The 22,789-nt window shown below is 42.1% G+C and overlaps 1 protein-coding gene across 1 annotated transcript in view; it reads left to right on the forward strand.

The window, feature by feature from the left end:
• The first annotated feature begins 4,308 nt into the window (after window positions 1-4,308).
• LOC120023657 (metabotropic glutamate receptor 1-like) overlaps window positions 4,309-22,789 on the forward strand; it is a 30,538-nt gene continuing 12,057 nt past the window's right edge. The window contains exons 1-3 of the mRNA XM_038967710.1: window positions 4,309-5,038; window positions 10,344-10,593; window positions 21,882-22,117. Coding sequence (XP_038823638.1) covers window positions 4,309-5,038; window positions 10,344-10,593; window positions 21,882-22,117 — 1,216 coding nt within the window. The remainder of the gene's footprint in view (window positions 5,039-10,343; window positions 10,594-21,881; window positions 22,118-22,789) is intronic.

Raw genomic sequence — 22,789 nt, forward strand, 5'->3', positions numbered from 1 at the left:
CCATCCCTATGGTGAAGCATGGTGGTGGCAGCATCATGCTGTGGGGATGCTTTTCAGTGGCAGGGACTGGGAGACTAGTCACTATCGAGGGTAAAATGAACAGAGCAAAGTACAGAGAGATCCTTGATGAAATCCGGCTCAGGACCTCAGACTGGGTTCAACTTCCAACAGGACAACGACCCTAAGCACACAGCCAAGACAACGCAGAAGTGGCTTCGTGACGAGTCTCTGAATGTCCTTGAGTGGCCCAGCCAGAGCCTCGACTTGAACCCGATCAAACATCTCCAGAGAGACCTGAAAATAGCTGTGCAGCAACGCTCCCCATCCAACCTGACAGAGCTTGAGAGGATCTGCAGAGAAGAATGGGATAAACTCCCAAATATAGGTGTGCCAAGCTTTCAGCATCATACCCAAGAAGACTTGAGGCTGTAATCGGTGCCAAAGGTGCTTCAACAATGTACTGAGTAAAGGGTCTGAATACTTATGTAAATGTCATATTTCCGTTTTTTTCTAAAAACCTTTTCGCTTTATTATCATGGGGTATTGTGTGTATATTGATGAGGGAAAAAAACTATTTCATCCATTTGAGAATAAGGCTGTAACATAACAAAATGTGAAAAAAGTCAAGGGGTCTGAATACTTTCCGAATGCACTGTATATATAAATAGCTTACCTCAAACACATGTCAGGATAAACTACTAGAGCTAAACTGAAGAACATCTTCGCCAGGTGGGGATGCCTAAATGTGCTAATTACAGACAATGCTCCCCAGTTGTCAGGTAGATCTTTCACGCAATTCTCGAAGGACTATGATTTCAGACACATTACCACCAGCCCTCACTATGCCCAAGCAAATGGTGAGGCAGAGCGAGCCGTGCAGACAGCCAAAACGATCTTGAAGCAAGCTGACCCATTCTTAGCTCTCATGACCTACAGAGCAACGTCACTGCACAGCACAGGTGTGAGCCCAGCACAGCTCATGCTTGGCAGACAGCTCCACACCACAGTCTCCAGTATGGAGGTTAACGTACAACCGGCATGGCCAGACCTCCAGCAGGTGAGACATGTCGACAAGAGAGCAAAGCCAAGGTACAGTCATGTCTACAACAACAGGTACAACGACAGAGCCCTTCCAGAACTCCGGCCCAGAGTCAACGTCGCCTTGAAGCTGGATGACGAACGATATTGGACAAAGGTGGCTTCAGTGCTGAGAACCATAAAAGGCTAATTAACCATGAACCTAAACAAGAAACAAATAACATAGACTGCCCACCCCAACTCACGCCCTGACCAACTAAACAAATACAAAAACAACAGAAAACAGGTCAGGAACGTGACAGACACTTAAGAAGGCAACTGTAACACTGACAACCACAGATACTAGTGTAGCTTTCTCTTACATTGTTGCAAGCTCATCATGTAACAAAATGTTGCAGTATGGGATTTCTACATTACAGAACCATTGTTGACATGTAGTAGCTCAATAATCATTCAGTAACCAGTTGTCAATATGTGAAGACAATTAGCTACTCACAACCAGTGGTGGAGTACTTAAGTAAAAATACTTGAAAGTAGTACTTAAGTAGTTTTTTGGGGTATCTGTACTTTACTTTACTATTTATATTTTTGACAACTTTTATTTTTACATCACTACATTTCTGAAGAAAATAATGTACTTTTTACTCCATACATTTTCCCTGACACCCAAAAGTACTTGTTACATTTTGAGTCCTTAGCAGGACAGGAAAATGGTCTAATTCACACACTTATCAAGAGAACATTCCTGGTCATCTCTACTGCCTCTGATCTGGCGGACTCACTAAACACATGCTTAGTTTGTTAATGATGTCTGAGGGTTGGAATGTGCCTCTGGCTATGCATACATTAAAAAAAAACAAGAAAATGGTGCTGTCTAGCTTAATATAAGGAATTTGAAATTATTTATACTTTTACTTTTGATACTTAAGTATATTTTACCAATTACATTTACTTTTGATACTGAAGTATATATTTAAAACCAAATACTTTTAGACTTCTCCTCAAGTAGGATTTTAATGGGTGACTTTCACGTTTACTTGAATCATTTTCTATTAAGGTATCTTTACTTTTACTCTATTAAGGCATCTTCACTTTTACTTAAGAATGGCAATTGGGTACTTATTCCATCACTGCTTACAAAAAGGATCAAGAGCGACAGGATAACGAGTGGCCAAACCACAAGGTTTTATGATCATCTGGCATAGACTTTCCATGGTTACAAAAATAATATCCCTGCACGTCATGATTACCTTCCCTCTTGTAAGTAAGATACATTATGATTGTGTCTGGCTAGGATGGCACAGACATCTTGCTAACAAACTTTGAACATTTACATTTGATTTCTCACCAAGCGTTGGCTCTGTTCCTGCAGACAAAACAATAGACTGGTCCGGTTGTTCAAAACCAGTCAAGAATGGACTTTACAGTCTTCTTGTACAGATTGCTCCTTTGCCGCTACTGTGCACCATGTTTTCATGCAGGCCGGAAATGAGGTGGCGTCATAACCATAGAATTAGGAATTAGAATACTATTTCATTTATTAGGTAATTTAATAGGATCTCTACGGTCACAACAACATTGAACCGGAACCGTCAGGCCACAGCCACTAGGTCGCATCATTGCTCTCCATTCCTCTGTAGAGTAGAAAAGGTGGCTCTTGCTCGCTTGCTTGTCCCTTTCAACTTGTTGCAGTCACATTGCACAAAAAATGCATTAAGATAATTCAGTCAAATGCAACAAATATGTAGGCTAGTTTCGATATGTTACATATCTGCAAGTATCACTGGTTTAGCCTACTTGGTTACAAGGCTATAGCTACAGATGCCTATAGACTAATTTCATACTTACAATACTTATCTTCTTATTGTAGGCCTGATTCTTCTTATTGTAGGTATGATTATACCTTTTATTCTGAAAAAATAAAACATGCAATCAACTATTTTATTGAGCCTACGTTACCCCCATGCATTTACTTTTGAAATGATGGGCGTGTCATTGCAATGTACTGGACGATACTCCAGATAGAGACAATTAACTCCACTCCATACGTTTCTATCTCTCTCTTCGTACTGTCTTTTATCCGGGCCAAACAATGCATTCTATGTGACCCGGTTTTAAAGATGCATGCAGTGATCAAGAGGAATCGAAGGGGGCACCCATGCTCCCTTTCAGAAAGATAGAGAGCTAGAGGTTGGGGGAAAAAAGAGAGAAATACTGTATTAGCGCTGCAGAGGCTTATTAAACTTGGGCTCCAAACTGAGAGGTTCAGGAGACGAGGAGATACGCAATGTTCCTGAGGCAGCCGGTGCAGGTATGTACACGCTCTAACGTTATGATATCTAAGGTATTTTAGGCTATAGTGAATGCAAAAAGGTGCAATATAACATGAATGGAGGAGATTGCTCCTCATGTGAATAGCAATGATGGTAAGCATTGCTTTAGTTATTTGATTACTAGCCTACGGCATTTCATTTACAAATGTCCTGGGAAAAAAGTGAAACTGTAAAATACCCTATTTTACCTAAACCGTTTGTAGGTGATTATCAATTGGAATGTCAATTAGATGTTGACAATGTCGATATATAAATAATAGAATGGTAAATTATATGATATCTGATTAATTGATCATTTCAATGGAACATTTAAGCAGCATTTTAAGCAGCAATTTATGTAGCTAAACACAATCTCATCGTGGGTGGGCAAATTATTGTGAGCCCAACGTTCAAGTCAGAACCTAGCGCTGTCCAAGGTACTGAAACCAGCCGCGCAAACCAACCATCGCACAAATCAACTTTTAATCAGCCTCCTGTAGACGGTTTTTACTGTAGGCTATAGATTATGAAAGGCGTTCAACGTCGTCTCTGACTGTACGCAGCTCTGGATAAGAGCGTCTGCTAAATGACTGAAATGTATCAAATGGTTATACATTACTGTAGACTATTAGTACTTGAATTATTCAAGATTGAATGTCAGATTGGCTTCTGCAGCAGCCTATAACTATATTTGCCTTTGCTTAAGTTGTGTAGCCTATTAAAAGAGTTGCCAAAGATAGATTGGCAACACATAGCTGTTTATCATCACTTGTTGAAAAACTTGTTGCAAAACTTGTATCACTTTGTATCAAACTTAAATGAATGTCTCTCATCAGCAGGAAAGACATCAGTGAAAGAGGAGATGATAAGGAGATGATAGATCTTCAATTAAACTTGGATCCTCAGCTCTCCCCAATGGCCAAGCGGACATGATTATATCCCCAAGACTGTTGACACCATGTGGAATATGATTTACCTGAATGTTATTAGGTTTTTGTATTTCCTTATTCTACTGTATGATGCGTTCGTCTCCCCCAGTAACATATTTGAGAGGTCGGTGGTTTCTAAAGCTGCTGGGTCCCGCTCGGTGGCCAGAATGGACGGGGACATTATAATCGGTGCACTGTTCTCGGTCCACCACCAACCGTCAACAGAGCAGGTAGCGGAGAGGAAGTGCGGGGAGGTTCGGGAACAGTACGGCATCCAACGAGTAGAAGCGATGTTCCACACCTTGGACAGAATCAACTCCGACCCGAACCTTCTACCCAACATCACTCTGGGGTGCGAGATCAGGGACTCCTGCTGGCACTCCTCGGTGGCTCTGGAGCAGAGTATTGAGTTCATTAGAGACTCTCTCATCTCGATTAGGGATGACGACAACAAAGATGGTACATCCAGACAGTGGTGCATTGATGGGACGCCTGCAAGTCAGCCGCCCACTACCAAGAAACCCATAGCAGGTGTCATTGGACCTGGGTCCAGCTCAGTGGCTATCCAGGTTCAAAACCTCCTGCAGCTGTTTAACATCCCTCAGATAGCGTATTCTGCGACCAGCATAGATCTGAGTGACAAAACGCTCTTCAAGTATTTCCTTAGGGTTGTGCCCTCTGACACTCTCCAAGCCAGAGCCATCTTGGACATTGTCAAACGCTATAACTGGACCTATGTGTCAGCAGTCCATACAGAGGGTAAGACACTTTCCATGTTAAGTTTCTAATCCAATAAGTAATTGGCCTGCATGTTGCCTACTGACCATCAATGCCTATTCAAACACAATTTTGATAAAGTTGTGTTGGGAATTGAACTGTGAATATTCACATTCTAGATATACATAGTTCTATCCAATTGATTATGATCATTCATAACACAGGAGGCTGCTGAGGGGAGAACGGCTCATAACAACCACGGAGCAAATGGAATGGCATCAAACACCTGGAAACCATGGAAACCACGTCTTTGATGTATTTGATACCATTCCACTGATTCCGCTCCAGTCATTACCATGAGCCCGTCCTCCCCAATTAAGGTGCCACCAGCCTCCTGTTATTCATAAATCATAATCATAATGGATTTAGGTCAAAAAAGGAGAGGGGTTCAACATCATCCACCATCAAGTTAATAGCCTGTCCTTGTTCATTCAGGCCTTCCTCAGCCCTCTGGCCTACAATTCACGAGGAATCCTTGACAGGTACAAACCATGAAAGAGAAGCCACTTTCTCATGGTCAAATTCTGTGGTTGCTACAGATTTAAGTGGGCAAGAATCCTAGCCCTTCAAGGTTCCTCAACCCTGGCCTAGCCAGCATTGTTTGAGGGGCTTAATTGGGTGTGGAGAGAAGTCTCAGAGAAGTAAAGGTAGCCAAATGTTTGGATTCAACTGTAGGTTCAGGAGGAGGGAATAGCCGGTGTGTATTTTGAGTTTGGCACATGATTATTACAGGCTTGGATCTGTGAGGTTCTGTACTGTCAGTCAGTGTCAATGGTCAGTCAAATCAGTCCGTGTCCATGAACTCAACTATTAATTAACATTTTTACACAAGCTATATCAAAGCTATATCAACCCACTATCAGATGGGTATACAGATGGACACATTGGTTTTCCTTATGTTCCATTTGAATGGATCCAGCAATGCTGAAAGCAACAGATTGTTATTATTTTCCATAATTGAAGTAGTTCAAATAGTAATCATGACTACACATTTTTTTTATAAACAATACTACGTTAGAAGCTTAAACATGACAGCGTTATCTTTTTTTGTTGGTTTATCAATTTCTGTTTAGAAATTCATGTGTGCTATTTACTACCGCAACCCACTGCTCACAATCCACTACTAACAATTCACTACCAGAACCCAATACTCACTATTCACTACCGTAACCTACTACTCACAATTCACTACCAGAACCCAATACTCACTATTAACTACCGTAACCTACTACTCACAATTCACTACCAGAACCCAATACTCAATATTAACTACCGCAACCTACTACTCACTAATCATTACCACAAACAACTACTCACTATTCACTTCCACAACCCACTACTAATTATTCACTACCACAACCCACTGCTTACTACCCACTACCACAACCAACTACTCACTATTCACTACCACAACCTGCTACTCACTATTCACTATTCACCACCAGAACCCACTATTCACTATTCACCACCAGAACCCACTACTCACTATTCACTTCCACAACCCACTACTCACTATTCACAACCACAACCCACTATTAATTATTCAAAACCACAACCCACTACTCACTATTCACTACCACAATCCACTATTCATTATTCAATACCACAACCCACTATTCACTATTCACTACCACAACCCACTACTCACTATTCAATACCACAACCCACTGCTCACTATTCAATACCACAACCCACTGCTCACTATTAACTAACACAACCCACTACTCACTATTCACTACCACAACCCAATGCTCACTATTCACTGTCACAACCCACTACACACTATTCACTACCACAACCCCCTACTCACTATTCACTACCACAACCCACTACTCCCTAATCGCTATCACAACCTACTACTCACTATTCACCACTACAACCCACTACACACTATTCACCACAACAACCCTTGCTCACTATTCACTACCACAACCCACTACTCACTATTCACAACCACAACCCACTACTCACTATTCACGATTCGCTACCACAACCCACTACTCACCATTCACCACCACAACCCACTACTCACTATTCACTACAACAACCCATTGCTGACTATTCACTATTCACAATCAAAACCCACAACTCACTGTTCACCTTCACAACCCAATACTCAATATTCCCTACCCGCTATTCACTCTTCACTACCCACTACTTACTTTTCACTACCCACTACTCACTATTCACTATTCGAAATCACAACCCACTACTCACGATTCACTACCACAACCCACTACCCACTACTCACTATTCACAATCACAACCCACTACTCACTATTCACTACCACAACCCACTACTCAATATTCACTACCCGCTATTCACTATTCTCTCCCGCAACCCGCTACTCACTATTAACTACCACAACCCACTGCTCACTATTCACTACCACAATCCACTGCTCACTATTCACTACCCACTACTCACTATTCACTACCCACTAATCACTTTTCACTGCTCACTACCCATTACCACAACCCACTGCTCACTATTCACTACCACAACCCACTACTCACTATTCACTATCGACCCCCACTACTCGCTATTCATTACCGCAACCCACTACTCACTATTCACTATTCACTACCTGCTACTCACTATTCACTACCACAACCCACTACTCACTATTCACTACCCACTACTCACTATTCACTACCCACTACTAATGTTTCACTACCCACTACTCACTATTCATTACCACAACCCACTGCTCACTATTCACTACCACAACCCACTACTCACTACCACAACCCACTGCTCACTATTCACAACCACAGCCCACTACTCACTATTCACTACCACAACCCACTACTCACTATTCACTACTTACTATTCACTACTCACTACTGACTTTTCACTACCCATTACTCACTATTCATTACCACAACCCACTGCTCACTATTCACTACCACAACCCACTACTCACTATTCACTACCCAGTACTCGCTATTCACTACCACAACCCACTGCTCACAATTCACTATCACAACCTACTACTCGTTATTCGCTAACACATCCCACTGCTCACTACCCACTATTCACTATTCACTACCACAACCCACTACACACTATTCACTACCACAACCCACTACTCGTTATTCGCTAACACATCCCACTGCTCACTATTCACTACCACAACCCACTGCTCACTATTCACTATCACAACCTACTACTCACTATTCACCACCACAACCCACTGCTCACTATTCACTATCACAACCCACTATTCATTATTCACTACCACAACCCACTACTCACTGTTCACTATCACAACCTACTACTCACTATTCACCACCACAACCCACTGCTCACTATTCACTATTCACTATCACAACCCACTTCTCACTATTCACAACTACAACCCACTACTCACTATTCACTGCCACAACCCACTATTCACACCCACAACCCACTACTCACTATTTACTGCCACAACCCACAACTCACTATTCACTACCACAACCCACTACTCACTATTCACTATTCACTACCACAACCCACTACTCACTGTTCACTATCACATCCCACTGCTCACTACCCACTATTCATTATTCACTACCACAACCCACTACTCACTGTTGACTATCACAACCCACTACACACTACTTACTATTCACTACCACAACCCACTACTTACTACTCATGGTTTACTATTCACTACCGCAACCCGCTGCTCATTACTCATTACTCATCATTCACTACCACAACCCACTACTCACTATTCACTACCACAACCCACTGCTCACTATTCACTACCAGAACCCACTACTCACTACTCACTACCTCAGCCCACTGTTCACTATTCACTTCCACAGCCTGCTACTCACTATTCACTAGTCACTTTTTACTACCCACTACTCACTATTCACTCTCACAACCCCCTACTCACTAGTCACTAACTATTTTGTGAACCAAGTCCTTCAGATATCTGCATCTTACTGGGGAGGTGGTAGCAGGTAATCTACAGCATATGAGACCTGGAGACCGAGACAATCCTCGGCTTCTGTAGCTACAGTTCTGCTCTGCAGTACAGTGCTACCACAGATAGAGCAATGGGACAGATATTTCACCAGATGTATAAATGTGAAGCATCCGGTTGGCGTTTCCACTCACTACCAAATATGGTGATGAGAGGAAGCCCAGTGGCTGGCAGTGGGAGAAGATGGTGCGAGATGGATTTTGTCCGATGTTCTGCTAATTTTCTCATCGATGAAACATTTGATCTCCATACAGTTTTCTGTTTCCAAAACTAGAATATGTAACACACAGAGTGGACTGCGTTTTGTAGACTTTACCCTTTGCCAAAGTTTAAAAAAGTTACGTTGTTTAGAAGGAGTTCAAGGGTGATTTGAGTTTTTGCACACGCCGCACTTCACAGAGTAGTCGTTCCCTAATGGAAATATGCAAATAAATGCTAAAATGCACCAATAGAATCTCACTAGCTCGTGCTTGGCTCTGCCCATCTCCTTGCTTGTTCTTCCAACTGGAATTCATTTGCTCCCATTGGAAACGACATGCTCTGGTCTATCTTGGGTTAGTTATACAAATCTTTGCTGGTCTGTAGATTATTATACAGTAATTAAGATTCCAGTTCCAGGTGATGAGATGTCTGAATGACATCAGGGTCATAGCTGCCTGCCTGATGTGCATATGAACGTTCCTCATAGTCACAGTGTGCATCCTATTGTAGAATATTCCCTACACAGTGCACTACTTTTGACCAGAGCCCTATAGGCCCTGGTCAAAAGTAGTGCACTACCCCTATGGGCCCTGGTCAAAAGTAGTGCACTATCCCCATAGGCCCTGGTCAAAAGTAGTGCACTATAAAGGGAATAGGGTGCCATTTGGGATGCAAGAACAGACCTCTGATCTGTCTGCAGTGAGGGAAAGTTGGTGATGAACTGATTAAAACTCAATTACATTTCTGTTCTGGTGCACCTTCGTTATTTACCAGACCGATGAGCAGAAGGATTAGTATTTTTTTATTATTATTATTAAATACAGTGCGATACAGTGACATGGCACTTCCGTCTCTGAAATAGAGTGATAACAAGCAGACGGAAAGGTTGAAATGCAGCCAGCCACTAGATATGGGTTGCAGTGCTGTTGTGTTTGGCTTGTTGGCAAAAATTACAGGTAAAGCTATAATACAAAGTGTCTTAAACTTCATCGGAATGTAACATTTTTGAGTCAACCTTTTAAATAATATTGTATTTTAAAATGTGTTAAACTTTAAAAACCATGATATAATGTTGTTTTGTTTGTTAATGCTGTTTATTTCCCCAGGTAACTACGGAGAGAGTGGTATGGAAGCCTTTAAAGATTTGGCCTCTCAGGAGGGGCTGTGTATCGCCCATTCAGACAAGATCTACAGCAACGCCGGGGAGAAGCACTTTGACAGGCTGCTGAGGAAGCTGAGAGAACGCCTGCCCAAGGCCCGGGTGGTCGTCTGCTTCTGCGAGGGCATGACGGTCCGTGGGCTGCTCATGGCTATGAGACGACTTGGAGTGGCAGGGGAGTTCCTTCTCATCGGCAGGTAAACTGTTGGTCACCACAGAACTTTGATCATTGTACATAATCGTTATTAGTCTCAGGAATGGGTTAAATGGAGTCATATCAACCTGGGGACTTATGTATCAAGCGTCTCAAAGTAGGAGTGTTGATCAAGGATAACATTTGGGGGACGGGGGACGCTTGATATATTAGGCCCCAGAATTACATACAGTGCATTCGGAAAGTATTCAGACTCCTTGACTTTTTTACAGCCTTATTCTAAAATCTATTAAACAGTTTTTTCCCCTCATCAATATACACATAATACCCCATAATGACAAAGCAAAAAAAGGATTTTATAAATGTTTGTACATTTCTTACAAATAAAAAATGGAAATATCACATTTACATAAGTATTCAGACCCTTTACTCAGTACTTTGTTGAAGCATCTTTGGCAGCGATTACAGCCTCGAGTCTTCCTGGGTATGACGCTACAAGCTTGGCACACCTGCATTTGGGGAGTTTCTTCCATTCTTCTCTGCAGATCCTCTCAGGCTCTTTGAGGTTGGATGGGGAGCGTCGCTGCACAGCTATTTTCAGGTCTCTCCAAAGATGTTCCATCGGATTCAAGTCCGGGCTCTGGCTGGGCCACTCAAGGACATTCAGAGACTTGGCAGTGTGCTTAGGGTTGTTGTCCTGTTGGACTGTGAACCTTCGTCCCAGTCTGAGGTCCTAAGAGCTCTGGAGGAGGTTTTCATCAAGGATCTCTCTGTACTTTGCTCCTCGATCGTGACACTTGGCATTCAGGCCAAAGAGTTCAACCTTTGTTTCATCAGACCAGAGAATCTTCTTTCTTAAGGTCTGAGAGTCATTTAGGTGTTTTTTGGCAAACTGCAAGTGGGCTCTCATGTGCCTTTTACTGAGGAGTGGCTTCTGTCTGGCTCCTCTACCATAAAGGCCTGATTGTGGTATGCTGGAGAGATGTTTGTCCTTCTGGAAGGTTCTTCCATCTACACAGAGGAACTCTGGAGCTCTGTCAAAGTGACCATCGGGTTCTTCATCACCTCCCTGAACAAGGCCCTTCTCCCCTGATTGCTCAGTTTGGCCAGGTGGCCAGCTCTAGGAAGAGTCTTGGTGGTTCCAAACTTCTTCCATTAAGAATGACAGAGGCCACTGTGTTCTTGGGGACCTTCAATGCTGCAGAACATTTTTAGGACTCTTCCCCAGATCTGTGCCTCGACCCAATCCTGTCTCAGAGCTCTACAGACAATTATTTCGACCTCATGGCTTGGTTTATGCTCTGACATGTGCTGTCAACTGTGGGTGTGTGCCTTTCCAAATCATGTACAGTCAATTAAATTTACCACAGGTGGACCCCAATCAAGTTGTAGAAACATCTGAAGGAGGATCAATGGAAACAGGATGCACCTGAGCTCAATTTCGAGTCTCATAGCAAATGGTTTGAATACTTATGTAAATAAAGTATTTCTGTTTTTATTTTTTATTAATTTGCGAACATTTCTAAAAACTTGTTTTCAATTTGTCATTATGGGGTATTGTGTGTAGATTGATCAGGATTTTTTATTTATTTAATCCATTTCATAATAAGGCTGTAACGTAACAAAATGTGGAAAAAGTCAAGGGGTCTGAATACTTTACGAATGCACTGTATTTGCTCTTCTTACCTTACTCCATTTTGTGGAGTGATTGACCTCATTTTCATCATATGGAAACACAAAATTATTATCATGACTCTTGAGGATTGTTCAAAATAATATGTTGCTGTTTGTACCTTTGATATTTCATACAAAGGCCCCCATGGTTTACTCAGAGTTTATACTGGAACACAATAATAATAATTATTATTCTAGCTGTAGTAGAGTTCCTTCTGAAAGAAAAAAGAAGCTTTGATTCACACTCACAACCCTGAATAATGCATGGTTAGACAGTGAGTTAGTGAGTTCTCTCTCTCTCTCTGTCTCTCTCTCTCTGTCTCTCTCTGTCTCTCTCTGTCTCTCTCTGTCTCTCTCTGTCTCTGTCTCTGTCTCTCTCTCTCTCTCTCTTGCTCTCTCTCTCTCTCTCTCTCTCTCTCTCTCTCTCTCTCTCTCTCTCTCTCTCTCTCTCTCTCTCTCGCCTGTCAGGTCACAGGCAAACTGGGGAGGCTTGGGTAATATGGGACAGCTCCCTCTCCCCCTGTCAGATCACAGACTCAGTGGGAGACTGGGGTAATGTGGGATAGCATCTCCAGCACAGAGCTCAGTGGTGAGGACTACTGAGCATCAAAGCACATATCAGCTGGAAGACATTCCCTCACTGTAGTTAGACTGTAGCTATCCATTGAGGATGGAGCTAGCTAGCATGAATACCTGACAGGAGAAGTGAAGCTCAAGCTAACAGCTCAAACTGCCCTGAATTAGCCTGGTCTCAGATGTTCTTACAGGTAGTCGTTTCCTTTCACAAGATAGCAATACAGTTGGAGCATTCAGGCTAACCCTGGAAAACGGTTTGGACAGTTCCTCATCAAAAGACAGAAATATATTGTTTTTACAAACAAAGTAAGTCGTATAAATCAGATATATGGTGACAGTGAGGATATAAAAATCGCAAGTCTCCGTGAAGGATGAATAGGACATGGAATTGGTGTGGCTGTTTCTTTCTGGGTCAAGGAGACTTGCGACTGAAAAAAGATTGTTTTGCAGGGCAGTGCAGTAAGTGAACGGAAAGGTTGGTGGGGACCATCCATCCATGCTGTGCTGTGTGGAAGATTGGGTCCATCTAGATCAGTGGTATTCTGGGGACCTCATTTGTTTTCCCAAGAATAACTCACGACCCCAGTGGCGGATTTAGGCATAGGGGACATGGGCAGCTGCCCAGGGCGGCATCTTGCCGGGGACGGCATGGGCGCCCGCACCCAAAAAAAAATCCAGAATGGTGACTTTTGCGCGATCAGTTTTCTATTGCTAATTTGCACGTCACGTCAATGATGTCATGTCACCGTGTGGGAGTGTGGGTCAATTAACCTTGTTGGAGTTAGCGCCCTGATTCTAGTTTGTGAGCTAGGCAGGCTACTGCCTGGGAAGGTCTCCCACTCAGAAGTACGAGACGGGGAGGGGGCTGGGGTAGGTTGACTAGAAGCTCGAGGTAGGGGGAGCAGGGGAATCTATCAAATAGCGCACCTCAAACTTTGTACAGTACTAATGCAATTAGTTGTGCAATTTAGTTTGTGTTTCTTGTTTGAAGTGCAATAGTGTAATAATCAGGTTCTCTTCTTTATAAGTGTGTTATTCTATTTGTGTATTTGTGTGATATAGGATTTGTGCAATTTAGTTTTATTTGTGTGTTTTTTGTTAGCAATAGGGTAATAGTGTAATAATTAGATTCTCTTTTTTATTTGTATTTATATGCTACAATTTGTTTCTATTTGTCTTTGTTACTTCTTTTTGATATTTATGAGTCTTATGTTTGTATATATTTTTATAGTTTTAAATGGTATGATTATTTATTTGTGTTGTTCCATATGTCTGAATAAAACTTTCAGTTAGTACAGAATGGTGGGGTTTTAATGGGGGGGGGGGGGGGGGGGTTCGCCCAGGGAGCCATACAGTGGCTTGCGAAAGTATTCACCCCCTTGGCATTTTTCCTATTTTGTTGCCTTACAACATGGAATTTAAATAGATTTTTGGGGGGTTTGTATCATTTAATTTACAGAATATGCCTACCACTTTGAAGATGCAAAATATATTTTTTGGTGAAATAAACTTGAGCGTGTATAACTATTCACCCCCCCAAAGTCAATACTTTGTAGAGACACCTTTTGCAGCAATTACAGCTGCAAGTTTCTTGGGGTATGTCTCTATAAGCTTGGCACATCTAGCCACTGGGATTTTTGCCCATTCTTCAAGGCAAAACTGCTCCAACTCCTTCAAGTTGGATGGGTTCCTGCTGGTGTACAGCAATTTTTAAGTCATAACACAGATTCTCAATTGGAATGAGGGCTGGGCTTTGACTAGGCCATTCCAAGACATTTAAATGTTTCCCCTTAAACCATTCGAGTGTTGCTTTAGCAGTATGCTTAGGGTCATTGTCCTGCTGGAAGGTGAACCTCCGTCCCAGTCTCAAATCTCTGGAAGACTGAAACAGGTTTCCCTCAAGAATTTCCCTGTATTTAGCGCCATCCATCATTCCTTCAATTCTGACCAGTTTCCCAGTCCCTGCCGATGATGAGAGGTATTGGGTTTGTGCCAGACATAGCATTTTTCTTGATGGCCAAAAAGATACATTTTAGTCTCATCTGACCAGAGTACCTTTTTCCATATGTTTGGGGAGTCTCCCACATGCCTTTTTGCGAACACCAAATGTGTTTGCTTATTATTTTCTTTAATCAATGGTTTTTTTCTGGCCACTCTTCCGTAAAACCCAGCTCTGTGGAGTGTACGGCTTAAAGTGGTCCTATGGACAGATACTTCAATCTCCGCTGTGGTGTAACGCTTCTCGTGGGCTGAAGGAAGAGTGGACCAAGGTGCAGCGTTTAAAGTGTTCATGCTTTATTGAAAAAACTGAACACTAAATACAAAATAACAAAGTGAATAAACGAAAATCGAAACAGTCCTGTAAGGTGAAGACACACAAAACAGAAAACAACTACCCACAAAACACAGGTGGGAAAAGGATACCTAAGTATGGTTCTCAATCAGAGACAACGATAGACAGCTGCCTCTGATTGAGAACCACACCCGGCCAAACACATAGAAATAGAAAACATAGAACAAAAACATAGAATGCCCACCTCAACTCACGCCCTGACCAAACCAAAATAGAGACATAAAAAAGGAACTATGGTCAGGGCGTGACATGTAGAGTACAGTATAGTATCTTATAGTACAGTGCAGTAGAGTACAGTACAGTGGAGTGGAGTAGAGTACAGTACAGTAGAGTTCAGTAGAGTGCAGTACAGTAGAGCGCAGTACAGTAGAGAAGAGTTAAGTACAGTACAGTTGAGTAGAACACAGTACAGTTGAGTAGAGCACAGTACAGTTGAGTAGAGTACAGTGCACTCGTGTAGAGTACAGTACAGTCGATTGGAGTAGAGTACAGTATAGTAGAGTACATCACAGTAGAGTAGAGTACAGTAGAGTGCAGTACAGTAGAGTAGAGTGCAGTACAGTAGAGAAGAGTTAATTACAGTACAGTAGAGGAGTGTACAGTGGAGTAGAGTACAGTAGAGTACGGGATAGTAGAGTACAGTGTGGTAGAGTACCATACAGTACAGTAGAGTAGAGCACAGTACAGTTGAGTAGAGTACAGTGCAGTCGAGTAGAGTACAGTATCGTAGAATACAGTACAGTCAAGTAGAGTAGAGTTCAGTAGAGTTCAGTAGAGTAGAGTACAGTAGAGTAGAGTACAGTGGAGTACAGTAGAGTGGATTACAGTAGAGTAGAGTACATTAGAGTACAGTAGAGTAGAGTACAGTACAGTAGAGTACAGTCGAGTAAAATACAAAATAGTACAGTAGAGTGCAGTAGAGTACAGTTGAGTAGAGTACAGTTGAGTAGAGTACAGTTGAGTAGAGTACAGTGCAGTCGAGTAGAGTATAGTACAGTTGAGTGGAGTAGAGTACAGTATAGTAGAGTACATCACAGTAGAGTTGAGTACAGTACAGTAGAGGTCAGTAGAATACAGTACAGTAGAGTGGAGTAGAGTACAGTACAGTACAGTAGAGTAGAGTACAGTAGAGTTCAGTAGAGTGCAGTACAGTAGAGTTCAGTAGAGTGCAGTACAGTAGAGTTCAGTAGAGTGCAGTACAGTAGAGCGCAGTACAGTAGAGAAGAGTTAAGTACAGTACAGTTGAGTAGAGCACAGTACAGTTGAGTAGAGTACAGTGCACTCGTGTAGAGTACAGTACAGTCGATTGGAGTAGAGTACAGTATAGTAGAGTACATCACAGTAGAGTAGAGTACAGTAGAGTGCAGTACAGTAGAGTGCAGTACAGTAGAGAAGAGTTAATTACAGTACAGTAGAGGAGTGTACAGTGGAGTAGAGTACAGTAGAGTACGGGATAGTAGAGTACAGTGTGGTAGAGTACCATACAGTACAGTTGAGTAGAGCACAGTACAGTTGAGTAGAGTACAGTGCAGTCGAGTAGAGTACAGTATCGTAGAATACAGTACAGTCAAGTAGAGTAGAGTTCAGTAGAGTACAGTAGAGTGCAGTACAGTAGAGTAGAGTACAGTGGAGTACAGTAGAGTGGATTACAGTAGAGTAGAGTACATTAGAGTACAGTAGAGTAGAGTACAGTACAGTAGAGTAAAATACAAAATAGTACAGTAGAGTGCAGTAGAGTACAGTTGAGTAGAGTACAGTTGAGTAGAGTACAGTGCAGTCGAGTAGAGTATAGTACAGTTGAGTGGAGTAGAGTACAGTATAGTAGAGTACATCACAGTAGAGTTGAGTACAGTACAGTAGAGGTCAGTAGAATACAGTACAGTAGAGTACAGTATATTAGAGTACAGTAGAGTATAGTAAAGTACAGCATAGTATAGTACCGTATAGTCAAGTAGAGTTGAGTAGTGTAGTAGAGTAGAGTACAGTAGAGTAAAGTACAGTAGAGTACAGGGGAGTAGATTAGAGTACAGTAGAGTAGAGTAGAACATTTTACTTTACCCATCAGTAGACCCATCATCGAACATTTTACTTATTTCTGCCACCGCTGCTTTGGCCAAAACATCCATAACTGAGCTTAATTTGGTTTGAAAAGTAACACAGTTAGTCATATTCTCCTGGAACAACATTTTATATAGAGTGTAGAATAGAGTAGAGTACAGTATAGTGCAGTAGAGTACAGTAGAGTACAGGACAGTGGAGTACTATAGCGTGTACTAGAGTACAGTACAGTACAGTACAATACAGTACAATACAGTACAGTAGAGTACAGTAGAGTACGGTAGGGTAGAGTACAGTAGAGTAGAGTACAGTACAGTTGAGTAAAGTACAGTACATTATAGCAGAGTACAGTATATTATAGTACAGTACAGTACAGTCGAGTAGAGTAGAGTACAGTCGAGTAGAGTAGAGTACAGGCGAGTAGAGTAGAGTACAGTCGAGTAGAGTAGAGTACAGTAGAGTACAGTACAGTAGAGAAGAGTTAAGTACAGTACAGTAGAGTACAGCATAGTAGAGTACAGTATAGTAGAGTACCATGCAGTGCAATAGATTAGAGCACAGTACAGTTGAGTAGAGTACAGTAGAGTAGAGTACAGTAGAGTACAGTATAGTAGAATACACTATAGTCGAGTAGAATAAAGTACTGTAGGGAACAGTAGAATTGTTTAGAGTAAAGTACAGTTGAGTAGTTTAGAGTACAGTACGGTAGATTAGAGTACAGTAGAGTAGAGTACAGTGCAGTACAGTAGATTAGAGTACAGTAGAGTACAGTACAAAAGAGTACAGTAGAGTGCAGTAGACTACAGTAGAGTACAGGACAGTAGAGTACTGTAGAGTGTACTAGAGTACAGTACAGTACAAAAGAGTACAGTAGAGTAGAGTACCGTAGAGTAAAGTAGAGTACAGTACAGTCGAGTAGAGTACAGTATAGTAGAGTAAAGTAATGGGCAGTAGAGTACAGTAGAGTAGAGTGCAGTCGAGTAGGGTAGAGTAGAGTACAGTAGAGTATAATACAGTAGGGTAGAGTAGCGTAGATTAGAGTACAGTAGGATACAGTAGAGTACAGTACAGGTGAGTACAGTACATTACAGTAGAGTAAAGTAGAGTAAAGTGCAGTACAGTATAGTAGGGTAGAGTAAAGTACTGTACAGTAGAGTACAGTACAGTACAGTATAGTAGTGTACAGTACAGTAGCGTAGAGCACAGTACAGTACAATAGAGTAGTGTATAATACAATAGAGCACATTAGAGTAGATTAGAGTACAGTACAGTTGAGTAGATTAGAGTACAGTATAGTTGAGTAGAGTACAGTACTCTGGAGCAGGTATTCCCAAACTGGGGTACCCACAAAGCCGTAGGGCTACATCAAATAATAATGTGATTCACGTTTAAATAACAACACAATGTCAAATACAGGTAGCCTAGTCAAATAATTAACATCAAATCACATTAACCGTTACTCTCTCGCAGAAATTCCAGTATGTAGTCAAACGTAGCTGCTGCTCATGTTGGTATCTGTACTGATAGCGCAAAACCCATGACAGGCAGCAAGGCCCCTAAACTCTCCTGTATTTTCTTCACTATGCAATGACATGGGCAGCGACCATGTAACGCTTTTACAACATACAGAAGAAGTGCGCTGGTTATCAAGGGGCAAAGTATTGACACGTTTTTTTTTTATTGAGAGACGAGTTTAAAGTTTTCTTTACTGACCATCATTTTCACTTGTCTGACCGCTTGTATGATGACGAGTTTCTCACTGATGACGAGTTTCTCTGGCCTATCTGAGTGATATTTTTTCTCACCCGAATGATCTGAATCTAGGATTACAGGGACTCTCCGCAACTATATTCAATGTGCGGGACAAAATTGAGGCTATGATTAAGAAGTTGGAGCTCTTTTCTGTCTGCATTAACAAGGACAACAACACAGGTCTTTCCATCATTGTATAATTTTTTTGTGTGCAAATGAACTCAACCTTACCGACAATGTCAAATGTGACATAGCGAAGCTCCTGAGTGAGTTGGGTGCGCAATTACGCAGGTACTTTCCCGAAACGGATGACACAAACAACTGGATTCATTATCCCTTTCATGCCCTGCCTCCAGTCCACTTACCGATATCTGAACAAGAGAGCCTCATCGAAATTGCCACAAGCTGTTCTGTGAAAATTGAATTGCCAGATTTCTGGATTGGGTTGCACTCAGAGTATGATGCCTTGGCAAATCGCGCTGTTAAGACACTGATGCCCTTTGCAACCACGTACCTATGTGAGAGTGGATTATCGGGCCCTCACCAGCATGAAAACTAAATACAGGCACAGACTGTGTGTGGAAAATGATTTAAGACTGAGACTCTCTTCAATACAACCCAACATTGCAGTTATGTCACGCCCTTCTCATTAACCTGTGTTGAGTTATTCACAATTTTCTATGAACAAATAAGGTTCTATATGTAAGATGGTTAAATATAGAGCTAAATTATAGATTACTATTAATATATTATTATTTGTGCCCTGGTCCTATAAGAGCTCTTTGTCACTTCCCACGAGCCGGTTGTGACAACAACTCACAATCATTCTTATGTTTAATAAATGTATTGTATAGTGTGTGTGTGGCAGGCTAACAATGATGTCAAAAAACAACATTTGAGAGTGCGCTGATCCTGGTGCTAGAGGGGGTACGCAGCTGACCCTGGTGCTAGAGGGGGTACACAGATGGAGGTTGAATGTTTGAATGTTACGGGACTATAAAAAGTTTGGGAACCACTGCTCTAGAGTACAATAGAGTACAGTACAGTACAGTACAGTACAGTATAGTACAGTACAGTACAGTGCAATAGATTAGAGTACAATACAGTAGAGTAGAGTACAGTAGAGTAGAGTACAGTAGAGTAGAGTAGAGTAGAGTACAGTAGATTAAAGTACAATAGAGTACAGTACAGTGCAGTAGATTAGAGTACAATACAAGTAGAGTAGAGTAGAGTACAGTACAGTAGAGTACAGTAGAGTACAGTAGAGTAGAGTAGAGTAGAGTAGAGTAGAGTACAGTAGAGTAGAGTAGAGTAGAGTAGAGTACAGTACAGTAGATTAAAGTACAATAGAGTACAGTACAGTACAGTACAGTACAGTACAGTACAATTGTGTACAGCAGAGTAGAGTACAGTACAGTATAGTAGAGTAGCGTAGAGTATAGAAGAGTAGAGTAGAGTAGAGTACAGTAGAGTAGACTATAGTAGAGTACAGTACAGTACAGTAGAGTAAATTAGAGTAGAGTAGAGTTCAGTACAGTAGAGCACAGTAGAGTATAGAAGAGTAGAGTACAGTAGACTATCCATTTTCTGCACTCTACATGTGTGTGTGGTCCCTCTAGGAGACAAGAGGCCTTTTCTAAATACCAGAGGGCTTTTTCCTTGAATCCTGACATTACATTTGTCATTGTCTTTGATTTGGGTATATAGGGTTCCTTCCATCTATGTAAAGGTTAGACAATACAACAATTCTATGTGTCCCACATCGAAGTGATTTGGCCTCGTTGAGTGTGTTTTGTTCCTACTATGGTTTGTGTGATGACTTCTATGTGCTGACGTCAGAGCAGCAAGTTCTTGGCACATAGTGTGTGAGTAGTGCTGTGAAACAGATGGCTATATACTGGTGATGTTGCCATGCTGGAGAAGGGAGGAGGACATTCATTCAATTGTTTCATTTTTGTATCATTAGCATATTCCCCTGGCAAGACTGCAAGGGGTGTAGTTCTAAGTATTACAGATGTCGGATCTTAATTTGATCACTCTTTGGTTGCTAAGAATTTAGAATTAAGAATTTAAATGAAAACTTGAGTTTTAAAAAGGCTCCTAAAGTTTGTAATTTCCACTTTGAAATTTCAGACTTGATTTTCTCTAACAAAAAATTTATCATCCCCTACAAAAATGTCCATTAATTATAATCCACATAATAATTCACATTTTCTGTTGCTGCAGGATTATTTTATTGCTGTAGCAACTGGCTCAAATTCAGATCCTACATCTGTATGATACTGATTCAGCTGTCCTGTCCCCTATAGTGATGGCTGGGCAGACAGATATAAGATGGTGGAAGTCTTCGAGCAACAGGCTGTGATGATGTTACTGTGATGTTTTTGTGTCCTGGAGCGCACGCTCATCTCTCCTCCCTAAGCTATGACATGAGTGCACGCAACACAGAGACTATATTCATTAACTTTACTTCTGATATTCTCTGCAATATTCTTTGTTTGGGACACAGTTTTCCTAGACAGAGAATCTCATAGGTTATATTGGCCCTGTCTTGCTGACCACTTTTGAGGCCCTTGCCACTTGGCAACCACTTTACTTGTCCCAGAAGGTAAGAGTAGTAAGACCCAGACTTCAGTTCTCTTTCTCTTGCGGTTTTGTCACACCATAGCTTCAGCTTTTGTTGTGACGCTTGAAGATGCTGTCTTGCCACATCCCTCAGACTCTACGACTTGTGTCTCCTCGATGTAGGCAAACAAAAAAACGTTTGTCTCAGTCCCTGACAGATTCATGTAAAACCGTTCCAAACTTATTTTTTAGGATGCCATTGAAACGCTCTTAAAGACCATCCATTTAAGGGTGGTATAGAGTAGTCCTAACAGTGATGTTACTACAAAGCTACTGTGTCTCTCCCCCCACAGTGATGGCTGGGCAGACAGAGATGAGGTGGTTGAGGGCTATGAACAGGAGGCTGTGGGCGGGATCACTGTGAAGCTGCAGTCGGAGGAGGTCACGTCATTTGATGATTACTTCCTGAAGCTCCGCCTCCACACCAACACCAGGAACCCGTGGTTCCCTGAGTTCTGGCAGCACAGGTTCCAGTGCCGCATCCCAGGGCACCCGCAGGAGAACATGAACTACAGGAAAAACTGCTCAGGTAGATACGATAGAGTATAATAATGGTTTCTTCAGAAGGGTTGATGACTTACATTGTAAACTAACATGGTATACTTGATGTTGTCTCAACTAATAACTACATTAAGATTTTTAGATTTGATATCATTTTGGTATTTTTGTTTCAAAAGTCTAGAAGCTGGGCCTCCCGGGTGGCGCAGTGGTCTAGGGCACTGCATTGCAGTGCTAACTGCGCCACCAGAGTCTCTGGGTTCGCGCCCAGGCTCTGTCGCAGCCGGCCGCGACCGGGAGGTCCGTGGGGCGACGCACAATTGGCATAGCGTCGTCCGGGTTAGGGAGGGTTTGGCCGGTAGGGATATCCTTGTCTCATCGCGCTCCAGCGACTCCTGTGGCGGGCCGGGCGCAGTGCGCGCTAACCAAGGGGGCCAGGTACACGGTGTTTCCTCCGACACATTGGTGCGGCTGGCTTCCGGGTTGGAGGCGCGCTGTGTTAAGAAGCCGTGCGGCTTGGTTGGGTTGTGCTTCGGAGGACGCATGGCTTTCGACCTTCGTCTCTCCCAAGCCCGTACGGGAGTTGTAGCGATGAGACAAGATAGTAATTACTAGCGATTGGATACCACGAAAATTGGGGAGAAAATGGGATAAAATTTAAAATAAAAAAATAAAATAAAAAAGTCTAGAAGCTTCATGAAAC

This window comes from Salvelinus namaycush, chromosome 28, assembly GCF_016432855.1.
Source record: "Salvelinus namaycush isolate Seneca chromosome 28, SaNama_1.0, whole genome shotgun sequence".
Classification (NCBI taxonomy): Eukaryota; Metazoa; Chordata; class Actinopteri; order Salmoniformes; family Salmonidae; genus Salvelinus; species Salvelinus namaycush.